The sequence below is a fragment of the Ovis canadensis genome, chromosome 3 (genome assembly GCF_042477335.2).
Source record: "Ovis canadensis isolate MfBH-ARS-UI-01 breed Bighorn chromosome 3, ARS-UI_OviCan_v2, whole genome shotgun sequence".
NCBI classification, from domain to species: Eukaryota; Metazoa; Chordata; class Mammalia; order Artiodactyla; family Bovidae; genus Ovis; species Ovis canadensis.
Window position 1 is genome coordinate 68,935,578 of NC_091247.1, and position 26,813 is coordinate 68,962,390.

General features: G+C 39.3%; 3 protein-coding genes across 16 annotated transcripts in view; 2 read left to right on the forward strand and 1 right to left on the reverse strand.

The window, feature by feature from the left end:
- The window catches only part of MTIF2 (mitochondrial translational initiation factor 2), a 23,536-nt gene extending 17,137 nt beyond the window's left edge, over positions 1–6,399 (forward strand). For all 6 annotated transcript variants that reach the window (XM_069583300.1, XM_069583304.1, XM_069583301.1 and 3 more), the window contains 4 exons: positions 12–152; positions 3,045–3,209; positions 5,037–5,177; positions 6,180–6,399. In XM_069583300.1, the coding sequence (XP_069439401.1) occupies positions 12–152; positions 3,045–3,209; positions 5,037–5,177; positions 6,180–6,352 (620 nt within the window). In that variant the 3' untranslated portion in view covers positions 6,353–6,399. The remainder of the gene's footprint in view (positions 1–11; positions 153–3,044; positions 3,210–5,036; positions 5,178–6,179) is intronic.
- Positions 6,400–7,248: 849 nt separating this feature from the next.
- On the reverse strand, positions 7,249–9,847 carry RPS27A (ribosomal protein S27a). The gene is made up of 6 exons (XM_069583308.1): positions 9,592–9,847; positions 9,429–9,493; positions 8,980–9,034; positions 8,474–8,559; positions 7,833–7,964; positions 7,249–7,437 (listed from the first exon to the last, which is right to left on the reverse strand). The coding sequence occupies exons 1-6, from the start codon at positions 9,716–9,718 to the stop codon at positions 7,288–7,290; spliced, it is 615 nt and encodes a 204-aa protein (XP_069439409.1). The 5' UTR covers positions 9,719–9,847; the 3' UTR covers positions 7,249–7,287.
- Positions 9,848–9,949: 102 nt separating this feature from the next.
- CLHC1 (clathrin heavy chain linker domain containing 1) overlaps positions 9,950–26,813 on the forward strand; it is a 34,412-nt gene continuing 17,548 nt past the window's right edge. For 2 of the 9 annotated variants that reach the window (XM_069583311.1, XM_069583314.1), the window contains exons 1-8: positions 9,959–10,030; positions 12,389–12,645; positions 16,851–17,038; positions 18,970–19,103; positions 19,458–19,659; positions 19,775–19,887; positions 20,274–20,358; positions 22,361–22,467. In XM_069583311.1, coding sequence (XP_069439412.1) covers positions 12,469–12,645; positions 16,851–17,038; positions 18,970–19,103; positions 19,458–19,659; positions 19,775–19,887; positions 20,274–20,358; positions 22,361–22,467 — 1,006 coding nt within the window. In that variant the 5' untranslated portion in view covers positions 9,959–10,030; positions 12,389–12,468. Of the gene's footprint in view, positions 10,055–12,388; positions 12,646–16,850; positions 17,039–18,969; positions 19,104–19,457; positions 19,660–19,774; positions 19,888–20,273; positions 20,359–22,360; positions 22,468–26,813 lie in introns of all 9 variants that reach the window. The other 7 variants (XM_069583316.1, XM_069583317.1, XM_069583309.1 and 4 more) reach the window with 6 other exon arrangements.

Sequence of the window (26,813 nt, forward strand, 5' to 3'; positions counted from 1 at the left end):
GCTGCATTTAGGTGATGTTGATGGTTCTGTTGAAGCCATTTTGAACATTATGGATACCTATGATGCTTCACATGAGTGTGAACTAGAATTGGTACATTTTGGTGTGGGTGATATTAGTGAAAATGATGTCAAACTTGCTGAAACATTTCATGGTAAGTTTTCCATTTCCTGTTTAACAGTGTTCCCTAGAACACACTCTGAACCTTTCACTTTTGTCTTTTGTTGCTGGGCTGCTGACACCTGACATTTACTCCGCATCCGCATTCCCCTTCCTGCTGGCAGTCCAGTCCCAGCTGGCGGCTGCATGTTGCACAGGAAGTGCCCTACTGCAGGCACAGCCCCGCTTGTCATTGTTGTACTGAAATCTTGGGGAACTATTTCAGGCCCCAGTAGTTTCTCTTATGTTTTTTTCCCCAGTGTACCATTACTGCCACCTAATCTCACCCAGTTCCTGAACCAAACCCAAGCTTGGGTCTCTCTTTCACTTACACTTTTGAATGCTCCTGAAATCTGCAGACAGCCTATTCAGTGTTTTCTTTTAGAGACTGCCTATTTTTGTTCACTTGTAATTTTATATATTATATTTTTCTTAGATCAAAAGCTCCTTTTAGCTTTAAATACCTCGAAGGCAAGGGGACTATTTATAAGTCAAACTTACGTTATACAGAATGGGGAATCATGATTGCATGACTGTGACTTTGACTAGGTTTAACATCTAGGCAAAGCTCCAATTTTATTGAATTAGTGAATCATTTAGGAAGGAGGTACTTCATGACCTAACTTGATTAGAATTAGTTGTTACCTCTACTACTGAAATGGTCTTCCATAATACTGGCTATTTCAAAGTACTTTATGGGCATTGACTATACTATTAATGTAGATAGTGTTGTGTGTTGAATGATTTCTTAATGACAAGATTTTCAAGGTGATTATGTTTTTCTCCTGACTACCACACAATTGCACTCATCTCACATGCTAGTAAAATAATGCTCAAAATTCTCCAAGCCAGGCTTCAGCAATATGGGAACTGTGAACTTCCTGATGTTCAAACTGGTTTTAGAAAAGGCAGAGGGACCAGAGATCAAATTGCCAACATCCGCTGGATCATTGAAAAAGCAAGAGAGTTCCAGAAAAACATCTATGTCTGCTTTATTGACTATGCCAAAGCCTTTGACTGTGTGGATCACAATAAACTGTGGAAAATTCTGAAAGAGATGGGAATACCAGACCACCTGACCGGCCTCTTGAGAAACCTATATGCAGGTTAGGAAGCAACAGTTAGAACTGGATATGGAACAACAGACTGGTTCCAAATAGGAAAAGGAGTACATCAAGGCTGTATATTGTCACCCTGCTTATTTAACTTATATGCAGGTTACATCATGAGAAACGTTGGGCTGGAAGAAGCACAAGCTAGAATCAAGATTGCTGGGAGAAATATCAATAACCTCAGATATGCAGATGACACCACCCTTATGCCAGAAAGTGGAAAAGAGGAACTAAAAAGCCTCTTAATGAAAGTAAAAGAGGAGAGTGAAAAAGCTGGCTTAAAGCTCAACATTCAGAAAACGAAGATCATGGCATCCGGTCCCATCACTTCATGGGAAATAGGCGGGGAAACAGTGGAAACAGTGTCAGACTTTATTTCTTTGAGCTCCAAAATCTGCAGATGGTGACTGTAGCCATGAAATTAAAAGACGCTTACTCCTTGGAAGGAAAGTTATGACCAACCTAGATAGTATATTCAAAAGCAGAGACATTACTTTGCCAACTAAGGTCCGTCTAGTCAAGATTATGGTTTTTCCTGTGGTCATGTATGGATGTGAGAGTTGGACTGTGAAGAAGGCTGAGCACCAAAGAATTGATGCTTTTGAACTGTGTTGTTGGAGAAGACTCTTGAGAGTCCCTTGGACTGCAAGGAGATCCAACCAGTCCATCCTAAAGGAGACCAGTCCTGGGTGTTCTTTGGAAGGACTGATGCTAAAGCTGAAACTCCAGTACTTTGGCCACCTCATGAGAAGAGTTGGCTCATTGGAAAAGACTCTGATTCTGGGAGGGATAGGGGGCAGGAGGAGAAGGGGACGACAGAGGATAAGATGGCTGGATGGCATCACCGACGCAATGGATGTGAGTTTGAGTGAGCTAGGGAGTTGGTGATGGACAGGGAGGCCTGGTGTGCTGCGATTCATGGGGTCACAAAGAGGCAGACACGACTTAGCCACTGAACTGAACTGAACTGAAGCCATTTGCTTTAATTTTTTCACTTGTTTAAGGAAAGTGTTTTGCTTTTGCTTCCCCCATTTGTTCTTTGGTAAAATGGTCAGCTCCATGGTACTTCTTTCATTTCTTAAATAACTTTTGAACTTTTCTAATTAAGTAACTACAGTTGACACTTGAACAACATGGTTTTGAACTGTGGGTCCACTTATACATGGATTTGTTTCAGTAGTAAATATTATAGTACTACAAGATTGAGGTTGGCTAACTCCTTGGATGTGAGGGAACCACATTTATATGGAGGGCCAACTGTAAGTTACTCTTGGATTTTCAACTGTCTGGAGGATTAGCATCCCTAACACCTGTGTTGCTCAAGGGTCATGTGTTTTTGAACATCTTTTGGTCAGCTGAATACTTCAGAGCAAACCACAAAAGTTGTAGGCTATAAGATTATAATTAATAACAGTTATTAAAATAATGTAATAATATTTCAGCTATAATCATTTTTTTTCTTATTTCCCTGGTGTAAAAATTAACATTTAGCATATCACCCTGCACATTTTGGGCACTTTAAATGTTTCCTAAATGAACATTAAACATCATAAAGGACACTTAAAAGTCAAAGAAATTTTCCTTGTTTAGTAAGACATAACAGAATTTATAAAATATTTTTATTAATTTGAAAACTAGCTTTCATGAGAAAATATTATAGAATTTATCTCTCCTACTTGCTTTTAACATACGTAGAAGCAAAAACTTAAGATTTGAGTTTTTGCTTGAAAGACTGTTTAATGCAATATTTCTGCTACTTTATTTATGCTTTCCAGGTGTTATATACGGCTTCAATGTGAATGCAGGCAATGTTATCCAGCAGTTGGCTGCAAAAAAAGGAGTAAAAATTAAACTTCATAAAGTCATTTACCATCTTATTGAAGATTTGCAGGAAGAACTGAACAGCAGATTGCCCTGCATTGTGGAAGAGCACCCAATAGGTGAGTGTTCACTGAATGGTACTTCTAAACATTCATACCTTACCTGCTGTGAGTAACACTTGAAAGCAAAGTTTAAGGGGAAATGTATTTCACTGTTTAAATATGTTCACTGTTCCAACACATATCCTGTGTTCTAGAAAAAATGACTACTGTAGATAAGGATTCAGCATAATTTCATCTGAATTATAAACACCTGGCCTCTGTAAGGTGTTATGCTTCGGCTGTGAGGATATAAAGGCAATAAGGCAGTAAGAACGTGCCCTCTAGTTAAGACATAAACTACTCATAATACAAAGTAGACTGGATGGAGGCATAAAGGTTAATAGTGTTGTGGAAGGAGCCATTGATTGTGTCCTGCAACTGGCAGAGAAATCCACCATGAGAAGAAAACTTACATTAAATATTTAACATTTAAAATTATTTTTTCTAATATATCCTTTGGCCAGATTAAAGGCTAAATTTATTTAAGATGGACTGAATCATTTTATGTTTTTTCCTCCCCACATCCAGATTTTCTTGGTTAACTTTTGATGATAGTTTTTAAGTTTCCTGAAAAATTACTGGAAAAGTATAAGGAACTCGCTTCCAGTTCAGTTGTTTCCATTTTGCCCCATTTGCTTTAGTCCACCCCCTTCCTCCATATACACTCACTGTTTTTTTTTTTTTTTCCTGGGCCATTTAATTGTAAATTTGAGGTATTGTATTCATTTGCCCCTAAATACTGGGTTGACCAAAAAGTTCGTATATAAAATCCAAACATTTTGGCCTACCCGGTGTTTATTTTCTAAGCACAAGGATGTTCTTTTATAAAACCACAGAACAAATATAAACTTAGGAAATGGAACATTAATACTGTAAGTCAACAGTCCATGTTCATTGTTTCTATAATGTACTATAGGTATATATTTTCCCCCTGGTTCAGGATGACAGATTAAGTTTTCTTTTTTTAAAAAATATTTGGCTGCCCTGGCTCTTAGTTGCAGCATGTGGGATCCAGCTCCCTGACCAGGGATTATATCTGGGCCCCCGGCATTGGGAGCATGGAGTCTTAGCCCCTGGACCACCAGGGAAGTTCCCTGTTGTCTTTTTTGACCTTGACATTTTTGAAGTGTTATAGGCCAGTGACTTTGTTGAATGTACTTTAATTTGGATGTCAGTTTCCTCGTGATGAGACTCAGTATTTGCATTTTTGGTCCACAATGCAGATTTATTTTAGGCTCTTCTGACCTGCTAAACATGATCACAGAGATTTGTTATGTTCTTGTGCTAAGACCAATTTGGAAAAGTCATATGAGGATTTCTAGGAGGAAGTGAACACCAAATAGCACTAACCCTAGAAGACTAGTACATTCTAGTGTGTGATACCATGTCGTATTGGAATGTTTCAAATTTCAGTCAGTAAAAAAATTAAGTTGAGTCAGAGATTTAGTACTCTTAAGTGTATATAATCTACCAGTGGTGAGCTTAGTAAGATGATCCAGTTGAGAAACTGGATTAAAGGATGACTAGCTTTTCACGAAGTGGACATAAATTACACTCATTTTACAGTCAACTGTTAGCATCTTCTACTGCATTTTATTCAGCCAAAACAGTAACCGTGTTTCTTATGTTCATTCTTTTGGTAAGTACATTTCCAAGGATTTTTATGCTTTTATTTCTAATATTGGTCAGGAAAAAGAGTGGTGGAGTCAGAGAAAATCAGGACTTCTTTACCAGAGTTTGTATATTTTCCTCATGCCTTTAATTCTTGCTGTGCAGAATGTCAGAAATTATGTATTTGTCAGAATTTCTGTTTTCAGTATACTTAATGTTCTCTTCTTCCTAAAGGTGAGGCTTCTATACTAGCTACCTTCTCTATAACAGAAGGGAAGAAAAAAGTTCCTGTGGCTGGCTGCAGAGTCCAAAAGGGACAGATAGAAAAGCAAAAAAAATTTAAGTTAATCCGCAATGGACATGTTATTTGGAAGGGTAAGCAACATAAAACTGTTTCTATCATATCCAGTCACTAAAAACCTGATTATGGGTTACTGCGGTCTTTCACTGCCCTAGTCTTAGGGTAGAGTCTCAGGTCACCTCTTACTAACTCCTATCTGGCCTCCAGTCTCAGTGATTCCCACAGGATTGTTAGTTCCCCAGTCTTGATTTTCTAAGGTTCTAAAAAGTGACCCCAAACTACCTTTCCAGCCATGTGTGCTGAGTTGCTTCAGTTGTGTCCGGCTCTTTGTGGCCCTGCAGACTAAGACCCACCAGACTGTCCAGTTTTTCAGCAAGAATACTGGAGTGGGTTGCCATGCCCTTCTCCAGGGAATCTTCCAGACCCTGGGACTGAACCTGTCTTATATTCTGCACCAGTCAGGCAGGTTCTTTACCACTAGGGCCACCTGGGAAGCCCTTTCCAGCCACGTCTACTTATTTCCATCCTCTAACCACCTTTGCCTGCAGAGAAGGCGATGGCAACCCACTCCAGTACTCTTGCCTGGAAAATACCATGGGGGGGAGGAGCCTGGTAGGCTGCAGTCCATGGGGTCGCTAAGAGTCGGACACGACTGAGCGACTTCACATTCACTTTCATGCCTTGGAGAAGGAAATGGCAACCCATTCCAGTGTTCTTGCCTGGAGAATCCCAGGGACGGGGGAGCCTGGTGGGCTGCCGTCTATGGGGTCACAGTCATACACAACTGAAGTGACTTAGCAGCAGCAGCAACCACCTTTGCCTGCAGTGTCATGCTGGTTTAGCTCATCGAAGTCCTGAGAACCACCTCATCCCGTGCAGTGTTAGCTTTAAAAAAGGAAGATTACTACAGCCATGTAAGTTTTCCTCCCTTTCCTTGGTATTTAGCCCCATCATGTAACATGGAAGTGTAAAACCTGTAACAATTTCAGTATAATTTTCCTTGTAAGCAGACAACAGTACTTGCTGAATACTTATTTTGACTGTATGAACCATGCATTTTCTTTTTTCCCCTAAAGGCTCGTTACTTTCACTGAAACACCATAAAGATGATACTTCAGTTGTCAAAACTGGAATGGATTGTGGTCTTAGTTTGGATGAAGAAACGATAGAATTTAAAGTGGGAGATGCTATTGTTTGTTATGAAGAAAAAGAAGTTCCAGCCAAGACTTCTTGGGACCCAGGATTTTAAAATTATTTAAAGATATATAAATGATTAAATGTTTTTGTCTTATTATAGAGCAACTAGTTTTTACTGAAGGTATAGTTCATCACTCACTACTGGTCAAAAAGCTCTACCAAGCTTTAACTGATACTTACCTGTTAAAATACTCTAGTCCTAGGAAATCTTATTTAAGGATGCCTACAACTAGAAATCCTGGTATGGGAAAATATGGCTAAAGGAAACTATTATTGGTATATCACTGAATCTTAAATTTAAAAAGTCTCAGGTGCTTTAGTTCAGTGATTCTGAACTGTGCTCTAGAGGCAAAATGAGATACCGATACTATGAAACTGTATTTTTTAGCATCAACACTACCAGTAAGTAAACATTAGAATTTACACACTTAGCATTGAATAACAGCATGTACCCTTTGTATTGCAAACAGCAAATATTGAGCCAAACCACCCAGAGACTTGAGATGGATTAATGGGCAACTCAGGAGCTCAGCCTTTAAACTTCATTTGTAGGAAACAAGAATATTGTTGCTTTTTAAGGCAAGGTTATAATACCAATTCACACAAACCAGTGTTTCCCAATCTGCAGGGGTGAGAAAGGGCATAGTTCTTCCCCACCCTCAGGGGTCATCTGGCAACGTGAATACTTTTGGCTGTGGGGAGGGATAGTATGCTCATGGCATCAAGTGGGTAGAGGTCAGGAATGCTGTTCATTATCCTACTGATGCACAGCAAGGCCCCTACAACCAACAATTATCAGTCTAAATGTCAATACTGCTGAGGTCAAAATAACTGGCTGAAATCTAAACAACTGATACTAAATACAACTTAATTCTGCAAAGTACAGGTTACTTTAGAAAATTTGATGCTTAAAGTCTACTTTTAAAAGCAGTGGAATAAAACCCAACATTTAAATGTTAGCTCATATGTTTATTAACCAATGTACAATTACTTGTCTTCTGGTTTGTTGAAACAATAGGTCAGACAACATTTGCCACAATAATGTCTGTCAAAGTGACTGGCCATAAAAACTCCAGCACCACATTCATCTGAGGGACACTCCCGGCGAAGGCGACTGATTTTGCCATTCTCATCCACCTAAAAAGCAGAAAGTTGCTATTAAGATAATCTTGCAACATTTTCTGAAGTCTGGCTTATAAGTGACTCAAAATATTTATCCTTTAAATTACATGACAATGATAGTTTTTAATATTTACAAACCAAAGCATCCCAAATTCTCACCATAATTAGTACAACAAGAAGTTGAGTTTTTAAAAGTCCAACCATGCAAGTGATAAAGACCTGAACCCAAACTGACATTAGAACCTGAAGCTTAGTTGAAATGAAGTAGCTACAGGTGATCCCCATTACATAAAGCCCAATCAAATACCAAAACAGGAAAAAACTCCAAACTTCTTTAATAAAAAAGAGTTTGAAACCAGAAATGCAAACAAAATTATTCATCTATAGACAAAAAAAGTTATTTGGCCCACCTTATAGTATTTCAGAACAGCCAATTTAACCTTCTTTCTCTTATGCTTGTTCTTCTTGGGAGTGGTGTAAGACTTCTTCTTCCTTTTCTTAGCGCCACCACGAAGTCTCAACACTAGATGAAGAGTGGACTCCTGTTATTGAACAAAGAATGAAACAGGCTTTAAAAATGGCTAAATTAATGCTAGTCTTCAGAGAAGGGACAGCCAGCATCATACACCACCTAACTGGATGTCAAGCACACCCACAGATGATGGAATGTTGGGGAGGGGTTATCTGATTCTTATATAAACTGCTATGCTGCTGCTGCTAGGTCGGGACAGTTGTGTCCGACTGTGCGACCCCATAGACGGCAGCCCACCAGGCTCCCCCGTCCCTGGGATTCTCCAGGCAAGAGTACTGCAGTGGGTTGCCATTGCCTTCTCCTATAAACTGCTACAGAAAGGTTAAATAACATCATGGGATGCAATGTACAAAATCCAAAATGTAGGGGACTGTAGCAGCACTTCTCAAATGCTGATGCAGGAATCACCTGGGATACTATTGCTAATTGAACACTATTCCCCCTACTTTTGAATATTGGTCAAAATTCCCAGTTGTAAGACATATTTATACTTAAGGGGCTGCTTTCCTCCAAACAGACCTTTTGAATGTTGTAGTCAGACAAAGTACGTCCATCTTCCAGTTGCTTGCCAGCAAAGATCAGTCTTTGCTGGTCAGGAGGAATTCCTAATGGGAAACAAGTTGAATACATAAATTAAGTAATAGCAAATAGACCATATCTGCTCAAGATTTACAATCCTGAGTCAAATAAATGGTACTGACAATCATCAGTGAGTTTTGACTACAGCAAAGGTGTAACTGTAAATGTTTACACATCTTAATCTCATTTACTCAATATATGTTAACACAGCTACTTTACAGAAGACGCTAAGAGTGTAAATTAGCCAGCTCGTTCGAATTCACACACGTGAAACGTACTGCAGTTTGGCTCCATACTGATAAACGTTTGTCTACTATCTTATTCCAAAAGCATTTTCGTACAACGCGTTTCAATCAGACCTCTTCCCACCCTACAGAGAGCAGCTATGTCTAGCGCCTGACAAGAACCTCTACAGGTCAGTTTTTCTGAATCAGAAATCAACTTGCCTTCCTTATCCTGGATCTTGGCCTTCACATTTTCTATTGTATCCGAGGGCTCGACCTATGAGTTTTAAAACGCAAACATATTGGTAATAGTGTAAGAAACTTGAAAGTTACCCAGGAACCGAGCCGGTGGGGTCCGAAGCCTACCTAAGAGAGCCCAGACTGCGCGGCCGGGCCACACGTGCTCGCGCCCACCTACAGGAGCGCCTCCCTCCCACCGCGCGGCGCCGGCTCCGGCTACCCTGTCGGAACGCCTTGAGGTGACACGCTCGGACTTCAGGCATAGAAAACGCGCCCTAGGCCGCGGCTCAACTAACAACCCTCACTTCAAGGACAGATTTTAGAAGCCCGGCTGAGAAACGCGTTGCACGGCGGAAAGCAGCGCGCGTGCCGAAATCCGCCTCAGGCCCTCCCTCCTTCAGGCCGCGGCTTCTCCCCGGCCTGGCCCGTACCTCAAGAGTGATGGTCTTCCCCGTCAGGGTCTTCACGAAAATCTGCATCCTGGCGGCGGTTCCACCTGAGGGTGAGGAAAAGGAGGAGACAGATGAGACCCGGAGACACAGGAAGGGCGATGGCAAGTTACGGGCCAGAGCGGGGCCGAATGCACACACTCACCGCAGATGGCGGATCCGAAAGAAAGGCCCCACGCTGGTCCACGAGCTTTCCGGGCGCTCCTGGAGGCCCCGCCTCCTAGGCGGCCACACCAAGTGCCTGAGCACTGTCGCAGCGGCTGTCCAGCCATATGCCAGACCAGGTCGTGACCTCATTTCTCCTCCCTCTAGCTTAGCTTATTTCTCACTTTATCACCCAGAACTTTCTCGAAATAATAGATTTAAGCAACTTAGAAATGTCTTTAAAAGACTTGCCCCCTGTAGTTGACTTGGGTAAGAGGGCCTTTAAAAGGGGATGGAGTTAAAGGGGCTTCATGAGAAAAAGGGAGGAAATGGCAGTGTCTTCTGGGAATTGTAGTTTCCACTGCTTTCTTTTCAGCAGGACTACTTGTCCCAAGATGCAGTTCCGCACCTCCCGGCTCCCTAGTTACTATCGCCTAGCGGTGGGTTTGGAGAAAGGGGTTAAGGTGAGGAGGAAGAGGCAAGCGCAGTAATGGTTTCGGGGAGATGGAAACGGGTCAGAAGTGACTAGGAGAGAAGGTTAAGAGGCTGGAGAAGAGCAGGGGGACCAAAAGTGTCGTCACCCACTAACAGAGGCGGTGAGGGGCGGAGAGTCAGCAATCTACCACCAGAAGCTCCCAGGGCCTTCAAGGGAAGGGCCTTCCAGTGGCCAGCTCCAGGCAACCAGAAAAATAGGTGGTGTCCTCAACCCCTTCGGCTCTGCTAGTTTGAGGGAGAGCTTGTCTTGTATGTCACTACGCAGTGTGAAAAGGTTTAGTATGTTAAGTGTAAGGAGTTTTAAGATTTTCACATGAAGTCATATGGGAAAGAAACCCGATGGAAGTTTATTTACTGCAGAATCTCCAAGTTTGGACGTTGGGAGTTGTGAAAGTCCTAAGAGGAAGTTTTTGGAGTATGTGTAGGGTGCTCTCCTGGCAAGGCAGGCGGGTTAGCGAGCTAAACCTTTGCTACGCGTTTGTTCTTAGTCCTGTCCCGACTCTTTGCGACCCGATATGCTAACGCGGCCAGGGCCCTCAGTCCATGGAATTTTTCAAGTCAAAAATACTAGAATGGGTTGCCATTTCCTTCTCCAGGGGATCTTCCCACCCAGGGATCAAACCCAGATCTCCTGCAGTGCAGGTGGTTTCTTTACCTGCTGAGCCATATGGCCTTTTGTCGTGTACCCTACTGTCTTTCTCTCTCTGCCATTCTTGCTTCCCCATCCCCGAATTCAAGCTTCTTAATTTTTTCTGTCCCCAGTCGTCTTCTAACCCACGTTTATTATGCCGCCAAAGTATTCTAACAAGTAAAAATGATTATGTCATTATGCTATTTCACCTTCAAGACAAAACCCAGATTCCTTAGTGTGATAGTGAACCTCTGCCTTCCTTAGAACCTAATCTGCCAAAGCCATTACTCGCTCTTGCTAAGTGAAGTTCCGGACATGTCTTTCCTACTTTGGCACTTCTGAGGAATCCATTTCTTCTCTCTGGTACACTCTTCATCCCATATTCTGCCAATTACTCTCCACTTTTACAACAAAACTTGAAAGTTATTTATACTCATTGTCTCTTTAATTTTTTTCCTTCCATTGAATGAACCCACTTCTGGGGACAAGCTTTTTGTCTCCCCTACTATTCCAACTGAATAACTGTGGGAATAACCTCTGTGCTGCTAAATTCAATATCCATCTAATCTTCTTTGACCTGTCAGCAGCGTTTGACACAGTGGATCATGCCTTTCCTCTTTGAAACACTTTCTTCACCTGATTGACTTCCATCTCCATAGACCCTCTTTTCCAGGCTGTTTTGCTACTTCCTCCTTATCTACTAGACCTCTAAGCTTTGAAGTGCCCCTCAAGGCCCCATCCTTGGATATCTGCTTTGCTTACGTTTCTGAGATCTTTTTCCATTCTACCTCATAACTTTTAAATATTTATATGCAGATGACTTATAAACCTCTTTCTCACTCAGACTACTCACTTGAACTCCAGCTTCGAATACTAGCTGTCAATTTATCATCTCTAATAGGTGGGCCCAAACTCCTGATCTTATGAAATTGATCTTCCCATCTCATAAAAGGCAAAACAATCTTTTCAGTTGCTGAAGCCAGAAACTTTATGGTCATCCTTGACTGTTCTCTCATAGCCACATCGCATCCTTCAACAAATCTTTACAGTTTTATTTTTGATGTATGCGCCGAACACTTCTCACAGCTCTGCTGTTACCACTGTTTCAAGCCACTATTATCTTTTGCCTGGGCTATTGTAGTAGCTTCCCAGTAATTCTGAGTTCAACCCTTGTCTTCACGGGGCAGTACGAGCAATTCTTTGAAAATGTAAGTCAGCTGTCAGTCTTCTGCACACAGTCCTCCAGTAGCTTCTTGTCTTAGAGTTAAGCCTAAGTTCCTATAAGCAAGGCTATCACTCCCATACCAGAATGACTGCAGGCCACAATATTTGACCTTGTTTGTTTCATCAGGATGCTTTCAAACTAGTTTTCCCACATGAAGCAAATAAAATGCTAATTAAACTTCTGTTAGAAAATGTTAAACCATTCGTTCTTATGATACAAATGCTTCTTTAGTAAGAAAAGAGCTTTTTATTGTCTGGTGTTTGGTATTTCTATCCCAGAGATATAGTATAGCACATAACAGTAGAATTTATTAGACCTGTTCACTCATAGGTTGAAATATTTATTTCATGAGACCCATGAGATTTTTTTTCTGATACATTTTATTTAGATCCATATTTGACCTAATTTATGTAAAGCTTTAGGTTAATTGATTTTTTTTTCTTTCAGGCTTATCAAAAATTTGGCTTTGTTGCATAAGCAGATCAAGACATAAATTTTCTCTCGTGAACAGGAGTCTAGATTGACGTATGTCCGTCCAGGAAATAAATAAGCATGCTGTTCTCCCTCCTATCATTAGTGGAAGTGACAAGGAATTTTTGGAAAGAATGCAAAGATACATAATTACAGAAACTGAAAGAGTGTGCTGTAATGAGGAAGGACCTGCTGATGAATATTACATCATATACCGAAATGTTTTTGATAAGGTATCGTAACGCTCTAAAACAGTGGAATTTTTATGTGGTAGAAATGGTCCATCCTGACAATAAGATTCATACCTTAGTAACACCACTGCTTGTTTGACTACTTCCATTTATCAGTTTTGAGAAATATGCCCAATTTGTCAGAAAGAGATGAATGTGGAAAATGCTATGCTGGATTTATATTACTAGACAGTTAATAAGTGTTTCAGTTATCATAGCTTAAGGCTATGATAGCTGCAGGCTATCAGGCTTTGAGCTATAATCTGTGCCTTCAAACATCATTTTGACCTTCCATCTTAAATTATTATCTGATTTGTTAGGAATTGGGCAGTAGCCAGAGCTTGGTGATTCTTCATCGTTTTGGGTTGGTTTGCAGTGTCACTAAAATCTTGCTTTTAATTTGATCTATAATATTGAATTGAGACCCCTCATAGATTGGAGGTCTTATAGGCACAGTAAACAAGCAGTTGGTGCACGCATGCTCAGTTGCTTCAGTCGTGTCCAACTGTTGGTGACCCCATGGACTGTAGCCCAACAGGCTGCTCTGTCTACAGAATCATCCTGGCAAGAATATTTGAGTGGGTTGCCATTTCCTCCTCCTCCTCCTCCTCCTCAAATGTTAGTTTTAGCTAACATTTGATTTTGCTTTTTAAGATTTTAGAAAAACCATCTTTTCTTTATAAATGATTGCATTATGGCCACCGATCCTCATTTTTTTTTTTAACCTCACTTTTTCTTTCTCACCTGTCTTTGAAAATGCCCTGACAGTAAAATAAGTGAAATTAGCATCCTTTCCTCCTTACCTGGAAGAAATACTTATGTTAAGACTTCTGTAAACTATTTGTCTCTGAGTTAAACAGCCATAGGCAAAATAGAAGAACTCTGTTTTGTTTAATTTTTAAGCATTATACACTGAGTCTTATTTCTCCTCTAAAATAAAAATAAAATGCCTCACTCTAAGGAAAAGTGAGCATAAAGCAGTCATAGATACCTAAAAGTGGAATTAAGAAAATTGACGCCTATCTACTGGGCTTCCCCAATAGCTCAGTTGGTAAAGAATCTGCTTGCAAGGCAGGCGACCCTGGTTAGATTCCTGGGTTGGGAAGATTGGTTAGGGGATAGGCTACCTAATCCAGTATTCCTGGGCTTCCCTTGTGGCTCAGCTGGTAAAGAATCTGCCTGCAATGTGGGAGACCTGGGTCCTGGGTTTGATCCCTAGTCTGGGAAGATCCCCTGGAGAAGAGAAAGGCTACCCACTCCAGTATTTTGGCCTGGAGAATTCCATGGAGTGTATAGTCCATGGGGTCACAAAGACTCGGACGCAACTGAGCGACTTTTACCTCACTTCACTTCGCTTCACTTGCATATCCATAAAAGTATAAAATGGAAAAAAGAGTCTTTTCTTCCTTTAAAGTCATGTAGAAAATCTGTCTTTAAGAACTGGTACATTGGCAGGTTCAGGTTAGCTTCATTTTATAAGTTGTTATGGTCAATGAAATTGTTTGGTGTTTTAGTTATTAAGGAATGTATTAGGTGAATGTTTATAGGTAGTGTATTGAATAGGTTTTATAAATATCAGAAATCATGCTGAGACTCTACTTGTGTGAAATCAGCAAAGGAAAGTTATAACTGTAACATACTTATTTTTGCATATCCAAATGCTAACTCTTGTCACAAGTTTTCACACATGAAGAGCTCTCTGCTTTAAATTAGTATAGTTATGGTGAAGTCATTTTGGAGGAGGTGTTGGTAAATTTAATTCCTAGAAAAAAGACAGGAGATTAAATAAAAGGTGATTTCTGTATCTTTAGTCCTTTTCTCCCTACCCCCCAAGATTTCCATTCGAACTATTTGTACGTTATACAGTTATACATTGTACATTGTGAAGAATCCTATTCTTCAAAACTAAGAGGGGATCTGAAATAGAAATCCTGTGGTACTTAGAGGAACCTTTCTTCTAGCTTCTCACAAAAATAATCTGCCTTTTCATTTTCATGTTATGCTAGCACATTTGGTTGTTAATAAACTATCAATATCTGCCTTCTTTAATCTTCCCTATCTCTTGGAAGGGTCTAGTTTGGCAAAAGATGAAAGTACCAACTTGCATCCCTGAGTGCTTAGCACCGGAGAACAAGTACCAAATTCTGTTTAAAATCAGAGGCAGAGGATTCAGCCTAGAGAACCATGCCTGAATCAAAGCAAGGAGACCTGAGGCTTGTGTTACAAGAATTGAGGGTAGGTTCCAGAGAGAGCCGAGGACTTAATAAGCAAAGAAGATCAAGGCTAGGAAGAGTGAGTTTCAGGAGATATGGATGAATTATAGAGGCAGCTGGACTCTGGAAAGTGACTGGCCTTTTGTTTTCCTCGTGGTGTTTTGTGCAAATAGTGTATATCCTGTGAGTAGGACCTGAGGTGGAATGAGTGCCATTCCTTTTCTTCCTCATAGTTCTGTACCTGGGAAATAACGGCTCTGTTTTGGAGGAGTTAAGGGAAGCCTTAATATGGAGACTGAAGCTTGAATGCTTAGAGGTCAGGAAGGTCATATGAGAGTTAGGTGGATTGGCTTTAAGAAAATAAGGAATCATGGGGACTGTGGTGAAATGAAGAACAAATCCAATTTAAAGCTCCAGCTGACTACTGCCATTAAAGGAATGGGAGTTCCATGTTGGTAGATTCTTCAGAATTTTCAGGAGAAGCTAAAAATATGAGCTTTGAGTGAAATTTCCTAAATTTTTAAATATTTTGCTGGCCAACCAAAACTATTCTACCTCTAGCATACCAGTTTGTCTCCTTTACTCTAATGCATTTTCTGTGCATTCTTAAAACTTCATGAGTGTCTTTCTGAAGTCTCTTTCTTCTAGTAAACCCATGGGAGCTGATAGCAGGGAACAGTGAAGTGTTTAGCTTGAAAGACCACAAATTAATGGTCTCCACTTTATTGAAAATTGCTGGGCAGCAGTCTTGATTTTGGTGGATAGGTAGTTTGGTCATGTCAGAAAGATGACCAGTATCTTCCACTCAGAAATCCTCTTCTGGTGCTTGGCGTTGATCAGTTATCTCCTTATACCATTTTTTTTTTCTTTTGGCCATACCACTTTTGCGATCTCAGTTTCCCTACCCAGGACTGAACCTGGGCCACAGCAGTGAAAGCACAAGTCCTAACCACTGGGCCAATGGGGAACTCCCCTCCTTATACTGTTTCTTGATAGACCAGATGTCTTTCTGCATTATTTTTTTCTAGGTATTTTCTAGCTATAGTGGAGTATACTATAGACTAGATATGTAGCAGGGGTAGAAAGCGTAATTGTATCTTTCAGAGGAACTTGTGGATTGGTCACATTTATTCCTTATATCACTTGACACCTGAAATTCTCATGAGTTGGCAACCATAGATTATTTTTAATGTTTTTGTTTTTTAACTTCTTTAAAGTGTTTCTTAGTTATTATTGCTTTTTCATTTGAGTAATTCCTACACAAGGTTAACCAGAAAAAAAGAAAGAAAAAGTAAAAAACCAATAAGCAGAGTATACAATGAAGTCAGGTCCCTCTCATTTTAGAACCTACTTACCCTTTCTTTCTCTATAGTTTTCTTCTTTCCTCCTCTGTAGGTTTCTATTTTTTTCCATTATCGTTCCAGTGATATTATGTACATAAACATCATTTTAAACCATGAATATAAGATGTGAAGGGTTTTCTACAATTGTACTTGACATCTTGGGGATAGAAATGCAGTTTGGTAATTGAGATTATTGATCAACAAGAGCAGATGGGTTAGAAAAACAGGGAGATGCAGGGAGTCCAGGATTTTAAGGTCTGAATGAAGTCAGAGACTAGATTTAGAGATAGTGAGGGATGATATGTAATTGTATTTAAGAGATTCAGAGTTGGGATAGTTAGACCTGCTATTGGTTTTAACTGACCTCATATAATGTATGTGTTAATTCCTGAGTAGAGCAAAAAATGTTTTTTTCTCATATTTAAGCATACAGAATTGTAATGATTCACAAAGACCATATGTTCAGTAACCATGAACTATCTTTAATATCCAGGCATATTGCATATAAGTGCAAGCTCAAATTTGCAAAATTTTAGATTTCTAATTGCCCATTATTTCATTAATAAAAATTATAATGCTATTTTCAAGGCTTTTGATCTATAGTCTTCTAGAAAAAAATTCAGTACCATAGACAGAAAAAATCATGTTTCAGGTAATAGAATATGTCACTGCATACAAATCCATTCTTACTTCAATCAAGAAAGAATATGACACATTTATTGAGACAATAAAGAAAGGCCAAAGAACTGCATTTTATCTTCATGGAAAACTTAAAGTTTTGGCAGGAGAGCCCACAGCGTTGGTATACCACAGGAAAAGAATAGCCCAACTTCAAGCAAAGTAAGTATATTCGTAAGTAGCCCAAAAGGTGATAATTGCTACTTGGTTTATTAACTAGCCATTGTAATTATAACTAATGATTCTTAGTCATCTTCAACTTTGATTTTATTTTAAAGCCATGTTTTTATGTTACCCTTCCTATTGAAATTACTGTATTTTTACTTGAAAAATAATATTAATTCAGTTTGAGAAATTTATAGTATCTCTTAGGATAATTGGAGGCACATTGTAGTATCGTAAAATGAAGGATGCAGATAATTGCTCCAGGTAATTTCTTGCATGGAAGGTTTAATGGTACAATTTCATGATTACCATCTGAAATAGATCACTTAATCTTGTGATGCAAAAAAGTAAGTAACCTACTGGGAGATGATAAAACTCTCACTCTTTTTGAACAGTCTCAGATTTTCAGTGTTCCATTTGGTAATTGATGGGTAAATTGTTCTTATAGATAATTTCAAGTCAACCAGGAAAACTATGTGACATTTAACCTCCATTTTTGGTAATGTAGCTGGCTAGAGGTTGGGATCACTTCCTGTTGGGAGAAAATGCTACATAAAATAGTAAAAAAAAAAAAATTGTGAAAGGGACAGGAGGCTGATAAGATAGTAACAGAAATATTAGGGCAAAATCAGAAGACAAAAGATAGAGGAGCACTAAAGCTTCTTTGGAATCAAGATTCCTGGGAGAAATATCAATAACCTCAGATAAGCAGATGACACCACCCTTATGGCAGAAAGTGAAGAGGAACTAAAAAGCCTCTTGATGAAAGTGAAAGAGGCGAGTGAAAAAGTTGGCTTAAAGCTCAACATTCAGAAAACGAAGATCATGGCATCTGGTCCCATCACTTCATGGCAAATACATGGGGAAACAGTGTCAGACTTTATTTTTCTGGGCTCCAAAATCACTGCAGATGGTGACTGCAGCCATGAAATTAAAAGATGCTTACTCCTGGGAAGGAAAGTTATGAGCAACCTAGATAGTATATTCAAAAGCAGAGACATTACTTTGCCAACAAAGGTCCGTCTAGTCAAGGCTATGGTTTTTGAAGTCATCATGTATGGATGTGAGAGTTGGACTGTGAAGAAAGCTGAGTGCTAAAGAATTGATGCTTTTGAACAGTGGTGTTGGAGAAGACTCTTGAGAGTCCCTTGGACTGCAAGGAGATCCAAACAGTCCATCCTAAAGGAGACCAGTCCGGGGTGTTCTTTGGAAGGAGTGATGCTAAAGCTGAAACTCCAGTAGTTTGGCCACCTCATGCGAAGAGTTGATGCATTGGAAAAGACCCTGATGCTGGGAGGAATGGGGGGCAGGAGGAGAAGGGGACGACAGAGGATGAGATGGCTGGATGGCATCACCGACTCAATGGATGTGAGTCTGAGTGAACTCCGGGAGTTGGTGATGGACAGGGAGGCCTGGCATGCTGTAATTCATGGGGTCTCAAAGAGTCGGACATGACTGAGCAACTGAACTGAACTGAATAATATTGGACTTCTGAGGTCCAGAACTATGAAAGGACAGATTTCTGTTGTTTTAAGCCACCAAGTTTGTGGTATTTTGTTATAGCAGCCACAGGAAACTAATATGATTACTTAACAAAAATGATTTTTAAATTGCAAAGGTAATTTTCAGCTAAAGGGAATGGACTTAATACTTTGTGGCCAAATTATTGTATTTAACATTTACAAATTTCCAGTAAGGTTACAAATCATAGTCAGTATAAGATTTTATTGATACTTTGAAAGAGAATGGTTTCTCACCTATGAGATTAGTTAACTTCTTGCCATTGTTTGGTAAACTTTTACCCACATTCATGGTACAAAATGATAATTAGCCAAATTAAAGTGATAATTTAACCTGTTTTACTTTGAATGATATGATTAAATAATTAGTTGAAAAAAACATATTAAAAAAGCCTTTCTGATTTTCAGGATGGGACTTATTGAAAATAATTCCTCAAAGATTCAGTTGCAGATAAATGAAATGAAACAAGTCAGGGCAAAGTATGACACAAAAGAAGAACAATATTGTACTTTCTGCAAAGATCCTTTAAAACCTATTCCAGGTACAGTATTTTGTTTAAAATATTTGTGATAAATTCCAGTTGTTTCCTTAGCATGTGGAATCTTCCCAGACCAGGGATCAAACCTGTGTCCCCTACATTACCTGGCAGATTCTTAACCATTGGACCACCAGTGAATTCCCTTCATTAAGTCTTCAGTGATGATTTGTTTAAAACTTCCAGCCATTTAGAAATGTATGCTAATGTTCAGTAATCTACGAGTTCATACAGCCATCTCTTAATTATTTCTTAACATAGTCAACCATCTGACCTATTTTATTAATACTAAGACTTGCTCTTTGAGCACAAGCATCCCACACACGACTTGTCTTATTCTATTTGTTCCCTTTCCCTTAGGCATGACTCTCAAAGAATCTGTCAGTTTAGATGCTCTCACTAAATATTTGAAACATCTTGAAGATAAATACGCAGAAATTGAAGAACTTATGTCCAAAAAATATGTACCTATTCAGAGGAAGGCAGATTTAGATGAGGAAATGACTGTGGTATTAGAACGGCGAGATTCAACTGAAAATCTGAACAATGAATTACAGTTTAGGTATGAAAGTTGCATCTATGTTTTAAAAGTTTGAAGCTTTTATTTGTATTGATTTTAATATTCCACTATTTGATTTTAGGTTCAGTATGTCATTAACGTTTTTGTATCTTTATAGTCATCAAAGACTGCAGGTTATTTCACAAGCACTTACTTTGTGGGTAAAATCTGATATGAGCAGATCATTTCAAGACATCGTGAAGAACATCCAGAAAAGTAAAGATTTATACGGTAGATGATCTGTATTTTTTAAGTATCATATATAATGGAAAACATTTTGTTTCCCCTTGAAAACTAAAGAATAGGGATTTTCCTAGGCTGAGTTCTAAAAATGTAAAAATGTACTTACTTTTGTTAGGGCTCTGTTACCCTATGGGCTTCTTCCTTCAGCAGTTGGCAGATAATCTGTGAAGAGTAAACTTGGTTAGCCAGGGAGAGAATACCTGAAAATGTACCTGAAAATAAGGAAGCAAGAGATGGGGAGGCCATTCAGTTTAGGAAGAGGTTGGTACTATTAGAACTATAGCATTAGATTGTTGGTATTAAACATTTATGTTTGTTGTTTATATTGATTGATAACCTTAAATATCATCTGATGATGCTGTTAATATTTACAGATAAACAAGGCATTGTTGAAGAGCTACTTGAAGAAGACCCAAGCAAGGCGAAAGAAGCTGAAATTTTGCTGTACTTCATTGAAAGGCAAATATTTAAAAGCTTTGATCTTCCTTAAGCTATTATAGCATTTATTTAATACTTGCTTAAATGCTTACTCAATATTTAGCATTTTTAGCATCTTTTTGAGATATTAGCATCTTTTTGAGCTGTAGTCTCTAGCTTTTGTATTTTTTAAATGCTACTCTAGTAGACAAATTAGAAAGTAAACTGGAATTTTTAGAATATAGATTCTTTATGAAAATAAATACCAGATTGATGGTCTCAGAGATTTTATGGAAGATATAGCTAGACTATAATGTTGTTTTATTTATATTTTTCTTGTATTCCCTAACCATTGACCTGATCTTACAAAATGTTTTTGAGAACGTCTTTTACTTGTTTATTTTGCTTGTGTTAGTTAGGTGTTTGTTGTGGTGTGTGGGCTTTCTCTAGTTGCAGAGAGCTGGGGTTACTCTTCGTTGTGATGCACAGGCTTCTCATTCTCATGGCTTCTCTTGTGCAGCACAGGCTCTAGGGCACTTGGGCTTTGAGCACTGGCACTTCACCAGTTGTGGTATGTTGGCCCAGGTGGCCCTCAACATGTTTGATCCTCCTAGATCAGGGATCGAACTCATGTCCCCTACATTGGTAGGTGGATTCTTAACCACTGGACCACCAGGGAAGCCCAGGAACATCTTCTTGAATCAGATTATCCAAGCCAATTTAGTCCTTCTTTTCCTCATTGTATCCTGTGACATATTAGGAAGTCATATTTCTCTCTAATATGTATTAAATTATTATATATGTATAGTAAAGGCTTAAAGAGATCTGACTTTATTCTTTTTTTTTAATTTTTAAATTAGAGGATAATTGCTTTACAATGTTGGGTTGGTTTCTGCTATAAAACAATGTGAATCAGCCATAACTATATATTTGTCCCTTCCCTCTTGAACCTCCTTCCCACCCCCATAAGACTTTATTAAGAGGTTAATTCATAGACTATGAGGCCAATCTGTAATGAACATATGTAGTATTCCTAGTCTTCTATGTTAAACAGTTTTCTCTTGTTGATTTGCTTGTTGATATGATATAAAGAAGGAGAAGGCAATGGCAACCCACTCTAGTACTCTTGCCTGGAAAATCCCATGGACGGAGGAGCCTGGTAGGCTGCAGTCCACGGGGTCGCACAGAGTTGGACATGACTGAAGCGACTTAGCAGCAGTAGCAGTATGATATAAAGAAGGGGTAAAGATCATTTTGAGGGGCCCCAAAGCCTGGATTGTTTCCTCATACTCTATGCTTCTCTAAGTGTACCAGCTTCCAATATGAGAGAAAAACCCTGAGGATAAAAGTTTTATGTATTTTGCTTAATATTATTTCAGTGTTTTTCCTCCTCTGAGGTTCCACATTCATTTGCAACACTCTTTAAATGCTGTTTGGCATAGTTTTATTAATAGTGAGGTAAGGGTTGAACTGGAGACATTTTGCCCTAGGAAGAGGAGTAGAAGCTTAAGTTATCTGAACTATTATCTTTTCTTCTTTCATTTAGTCTCACATTCAGTTGGGAGTCTGGTTACTGGTGGAACAACTTATGCTTCCGAATACCAAGGACTCCTTGATTTTAGCTTTGGCAGCCTTTGAGTTCAATTAATATTTACCCTACATTGAGCCTCTGAGCAGATTGCCCTTCTTTTTCCCCTGGTTCCCCTTTTCTTCTGGAGATGATATGAGAGAAAAAAAAAATCTGAGCTCATTATAAATTCAGTGAAGTTCTTTCCATTTCCTATGGATTGTTCTAGGTACTGAAGAATAAGGTACATAATCAGGTTCAAGTCACCTGGCAGGTGAGAATCTTCTGAAGCTACAAAAAATAATATTAGGGAAGGGAGTGAAAGAATATTTTAGAGAGTGAATGGATCTAGTTATAGTTTATTAGAGAGGTTGTTTGTATTACTATACTACTATGTTTAATATGTATTAGACATTTCTAATCAGTTTTCTTTACTTTTTTTGTATACTATTATATAATGAAATGCAATGACTGTAGGTTCAATGAATTAATCTCACTTGGGGAATATGAAAAGGCAGTTTATTTTGCAGTGAATGGTCCTAGAAGAATTCTTCAAAATATTGGGACAGTGAACAAATTTAAGGGTAAGCATTTCTCTCTGAATCTTACATGTATATGCTAATTATACTTTTCTTTTTCCCCCTGATAGAATGGGATAAATATTGAACTGGAAAATAAGATTCAGGCTCCAGCCCTATATCTGTCATTTACTCAGTTTCCTTACCTATAAGACTAAGGAGTTTGATTAGGTTTTCCAAATTAAGTTATGAAATATTTCAAGTGTACAGAAAAAGTATGAATAACAGCAAAGATTGAGGGCAAGAGAAGAAGGGAGCAACAGAGGATGAGACGGTTGGATGGCATCACCGACTCAACGGATATGAGCTTGAGCAAACTCTGGGGAATAGCGAAGGACAGGGAAGCCTGGCGTGCTGCAATTCATGGGGTCACAAAGAATCAGAAACAGCTTAGCGACAACAATAACAATTCACTACCAAGCTTAAAAATGTGAATGTTTTGTCAGGTTTGCTCCACTTCCTTTAAAAGCAGCTTTGTTGTAGCGAGTCAACATACATACAATAAACTGTACATTGTTAAAGTATAGAGTTTGTTAGGTTTTGACATATGTATCCTCCAAAAGTTCCCTCTTTGTCCTCAGTGATCCCTCTCTAAATCAAATCCCTTAATGATTATACAGTGGAAGTGACAAATAGATTCAAGGGATTAGATCTGATAGAGTGCCTGAAGAGCTACGGATGGAGGTTCATGACATTGTACAGGAGGCAGTGATCAAGACCCAAGAAAAAGAAGTGCACAAAGGCAAAATAGTTGTCTGAGGCCTTACAAATAGCTGTGAAAAGAAGAGAAGGTAAGGTGAAGTCGCTCAGTCGTGTCCGACTCTTTGCAACCCCGTGGACTGTAACCTACTAGGCTTTTCCATCCATGGGATTCTCCAGGCAAGAATACTGGAGTGGATTGCCATTTCCTTCTCCAGGGGATCTTCCCTACCCAGGGATTGAACCCGGGTCTCCTGCATTGGAGGCAGACGCTTTAACCTAAAGGCAAAGGAGAAAAGGAAAGGTATATCCATTTGAATGCAGAGTTCCAAAGAATAGCAAGGAGAGATAAGAAAACCTTTCTTAGTGATCAGTGCAAAGAAATAGAGGAAAACAATAGAGTGGGAAAGACTAGAGATCTCTTCAAGAAAATTAGAGATACCAAGGGAATGTTTCATGCAAAGATGGGCACAATAAAGGACAGAAATGTTATGGACCTAACAGAAGCAAAAGATATTAAGAAGAAATGGCAAGAATACACAGAAGAACTATACAAAAGAGATCTTCATGACCCAGATAGCCACGATGGTGTGATAACTCACCTAGAGCCAGACATTCTGGAATGTGAAGTCAAGCGGGGCTTAGGAAGCTTCACTACAAACAAAGCTAGTGGAGGTTATGGAATCCTAGTTGAGCTTTTCCAAATCCTAAAAGATGATGGTGTGAAAGTGCTGCACTCAGTATGCCAGCAAATTTGGAAAACTCAACAGTGGCCACAGAACTGGAAAAGGTCAATTTCATTCCAGTCTCTAAGAAAGGCAATGCCAGAGAATGTTCAAAGTACCGCACAATTGCACTCATCTTACACGCTAGCAAATTAATGCTCAAAATTCTCCAAGCCAGGCTTTAACCGTACGTGAAACGTGAACTTCCAGATGTTCCAGCTAGATTTAGAAAAGGCAGAGGAACTAGAGATCAAATTCCCAATATCCGTTGGATCATCGAAAAAGCAAGAGAGTTCAAGAAAAACACCTACTGACTTTGTGGATCACAACAAACTGTGGAAAATTCTGAAAGAGATGGGAATACCAGACCACCTGACCTGCCTCCTGAGAAATCTGTATGCAGGTCAAGAAGCAACAGGTAGAACTGGACATGAAACAACAGACTAGTTCCAAACTGAGAAAGGGGTAGGTCAAGGCAGTATATCGTCACCATGCTTATTTAACTTACATGCAGAGTACATCGTGGGAAATGCCGGGCTGGATGAAGCACAAGCTGGAAACAAGATTGCCGGAAGAAATATCAATAACCTCAGATATGCAGATGACACTACCCTTATGGTAGAAAATGAAGAAGAACTAAAGAGCCTCTTGATGAAAGAGGAGAGTGAAAAATCTGGCTTAATACTCAACATTCAAAAAATAAAGATCATGGCATCCGGTACCATCACTTCATGGCATACAGAAAGCTAGTTCAGTTCAGTTCAGTTCAGTTGCTCAGTCGTGTCCAACTCTTTGAGACCCCATGAATCGCAGCACGCCAGGCCTCCCTGTCCATCACCAACTCCTAGAGTCCACTCAGACTCACGTCCATCGAGTCAGTGATGCCATCCAGCCATCTCATCCTCGGCCGTCCCCTTCTCCTCCTGCCCCCAATCCCTCCCAGCATCAAAGTCTTCTCCAATGAGTCAACTCTTCACATGAAGTGGCCAAAGTACTGGAGTTTCCGCTTTAGCATCATTGCTTCCAAAGAAATCCCAGGGTTGATCTCCTTCAGAATGGACTGGTTGGATCTCCTTGCAGTCCAAGGGACTCTGAAGAGTCTTCTCCAACACCACAGTTCAAAAGCATCAATTCTTCGGTGCTCAGCCTTCTTCACAGTTCAACTCTCACATCCATACATGACTACTGGAAAAACCATAGCCTTGACTAGACGGACCTTAGTCGGCAAAGTAATGTCTCTGCTTTTGAATATGCTATCTAGGTTGCTCATAACTTTTCTTCCAAGGAGTAAGCGTCTTTTAATTTCATGGCTGCAGTGACCATCTGCAGTGATTTTGGAAGAAATGAACTGTAGTGTTGGAGAAGACTATTGAGAGTCCTCTGGACTGCAAGGAGATCCAACTGGTCCATCCTAAAGGAAATCAGTCCTGAATATTCATTGAAAGGACTGATGCTGAAGCTGAACCTCCAATACTATGGCCACCTATTGCCCAAAACTGACTCATTGGAAAAAACCCTGATGCTGGGAAAGATTGAAGGTGGGAGGAGAAGGGACGACAGAGGATGAGATGGTTGGATAGCATCACCGACTCAATGGACATGAATTTGAGCATGCTCCAGGAGTTCGTGAAGGACAGAGAAGCCTGGTGTTCTGCAGTCCATGGGGTCGCAAAGAGTCGGACATGACTGAGTGACTGAACTGAACTGATCCCTGTTTCCCACTGCTCCCCTTCCTGCCACTGGTCTCCCTCAGATGGCTTTTCTCCAGCCCCCAGGCAACTACTTACCTGCTATCAATCACCAAAGAGTAGTTTTCATTTACTAGAATTTCATATAAATGAATTATAATGTAGGTATCCTTTTTTACTTTTTTAATCTACTAAACCCCAAACAGGAACTGCTTATCTAACTGGAATAACCAGTCTTGGTTCAATTCTTTACAAGAGACTTCTAATATTCCTAGAAATAAGTTGTTCTAATGCTCAATTTTAAAATTACTTGTTACACAGTATACCACAAACCATAATCTGAAATCACAGAGCAACATAAAGACTGAAAAACAAAAAAAACAAAACCAAAAAGTACAAGTGTAAAATTTTTCTGTTTTTATTTTCAAGTTTATTTCAGAAACAGTGAGAAAATTAATTTCTGTTGTTTTTTTAAAGGCACCCAATATGTGGTGATTTGTTACAGGAACTCTAGGAAACTAATACAGTGTATGTATGTGCAGTGCATGGGGGGTGCATATAGCTTCCACAAATGCTTCCAGAGATGTTCATCTTGCTCATTTCACTCCACACTTGGGACCTTTCCTGCCATACTACATAAGTATGCAGTTATCTTTGGAGATGGCTAATGTAATAGTATTCATGCACTCTCCAAATTCAGTTGAAAATAGAGGCTACTAATTTACTGTTCCCTTGGGCAGGAGAAATTGTCTTGAAATCATTGACAGCCTTTTTAGGGTGGTTGTCCACTATTGTTTTTCTCCACTTTTGCCCTATTCTATAAGACAGCCAAATGCACTACAAGAAATTTAGTAGGTATGCTTTTTTGACTGATTTCTTGCACTGAGCATAATTATTTTGGAATTCATCCATGTTATTGCATCTATCAAAAATTTATTCTTTTTCATTGCTGAGTAGTGTTCTATTCTGTGAATAGAAATGCTTTATCAGATATTTTCTACCAATTTGTGGCTTGTCTTTTCATTTTCATAACAGTGTCTTTCTAAGAGTAGAAGTCATTCATTATGTTGAAATCTAATTTATGATTTTTTTTTATAGATTGAGAATTTAGTATAGTACCTAAGAAATCTATGTCTACTCTGCAGAGATTTTTCTTCTGTTTTTCCCCCTAAGGATTTTATAACTTTAGGTTTACAGTTAGGTCTGTGATCCAGTTTGGGTTAATTTTTATATATGATGT

What these genes read in the sequence shown, in the direction of transcription:
- RPS27A (XM_069583308.1), bottom strand. Translation starts at nt 9,718, where the DNA reads ATGGCTGGACAGCCGCTGCGACAGTGCTCAGGCACTTGGTGTGGCCGC. An exon ending in CAAGATCCAGGATAAGGAAG is followed by an intron (nt 8,560 to 8,979) that starts GCAAGTTGATTT and finishes GTTTCCCATTAG; the next exon opens with GAATTCCTCCTGACCAGCAA. An exon ending in CTGTTCTGAAATACTATAAG is followed by an intron (nt 7,438 to 7,832) that starts GTGGGCCAAATA and finishes TCTGCTTTTTAG; the next exon opens with GTGGATGAGAATGGCAAAAT.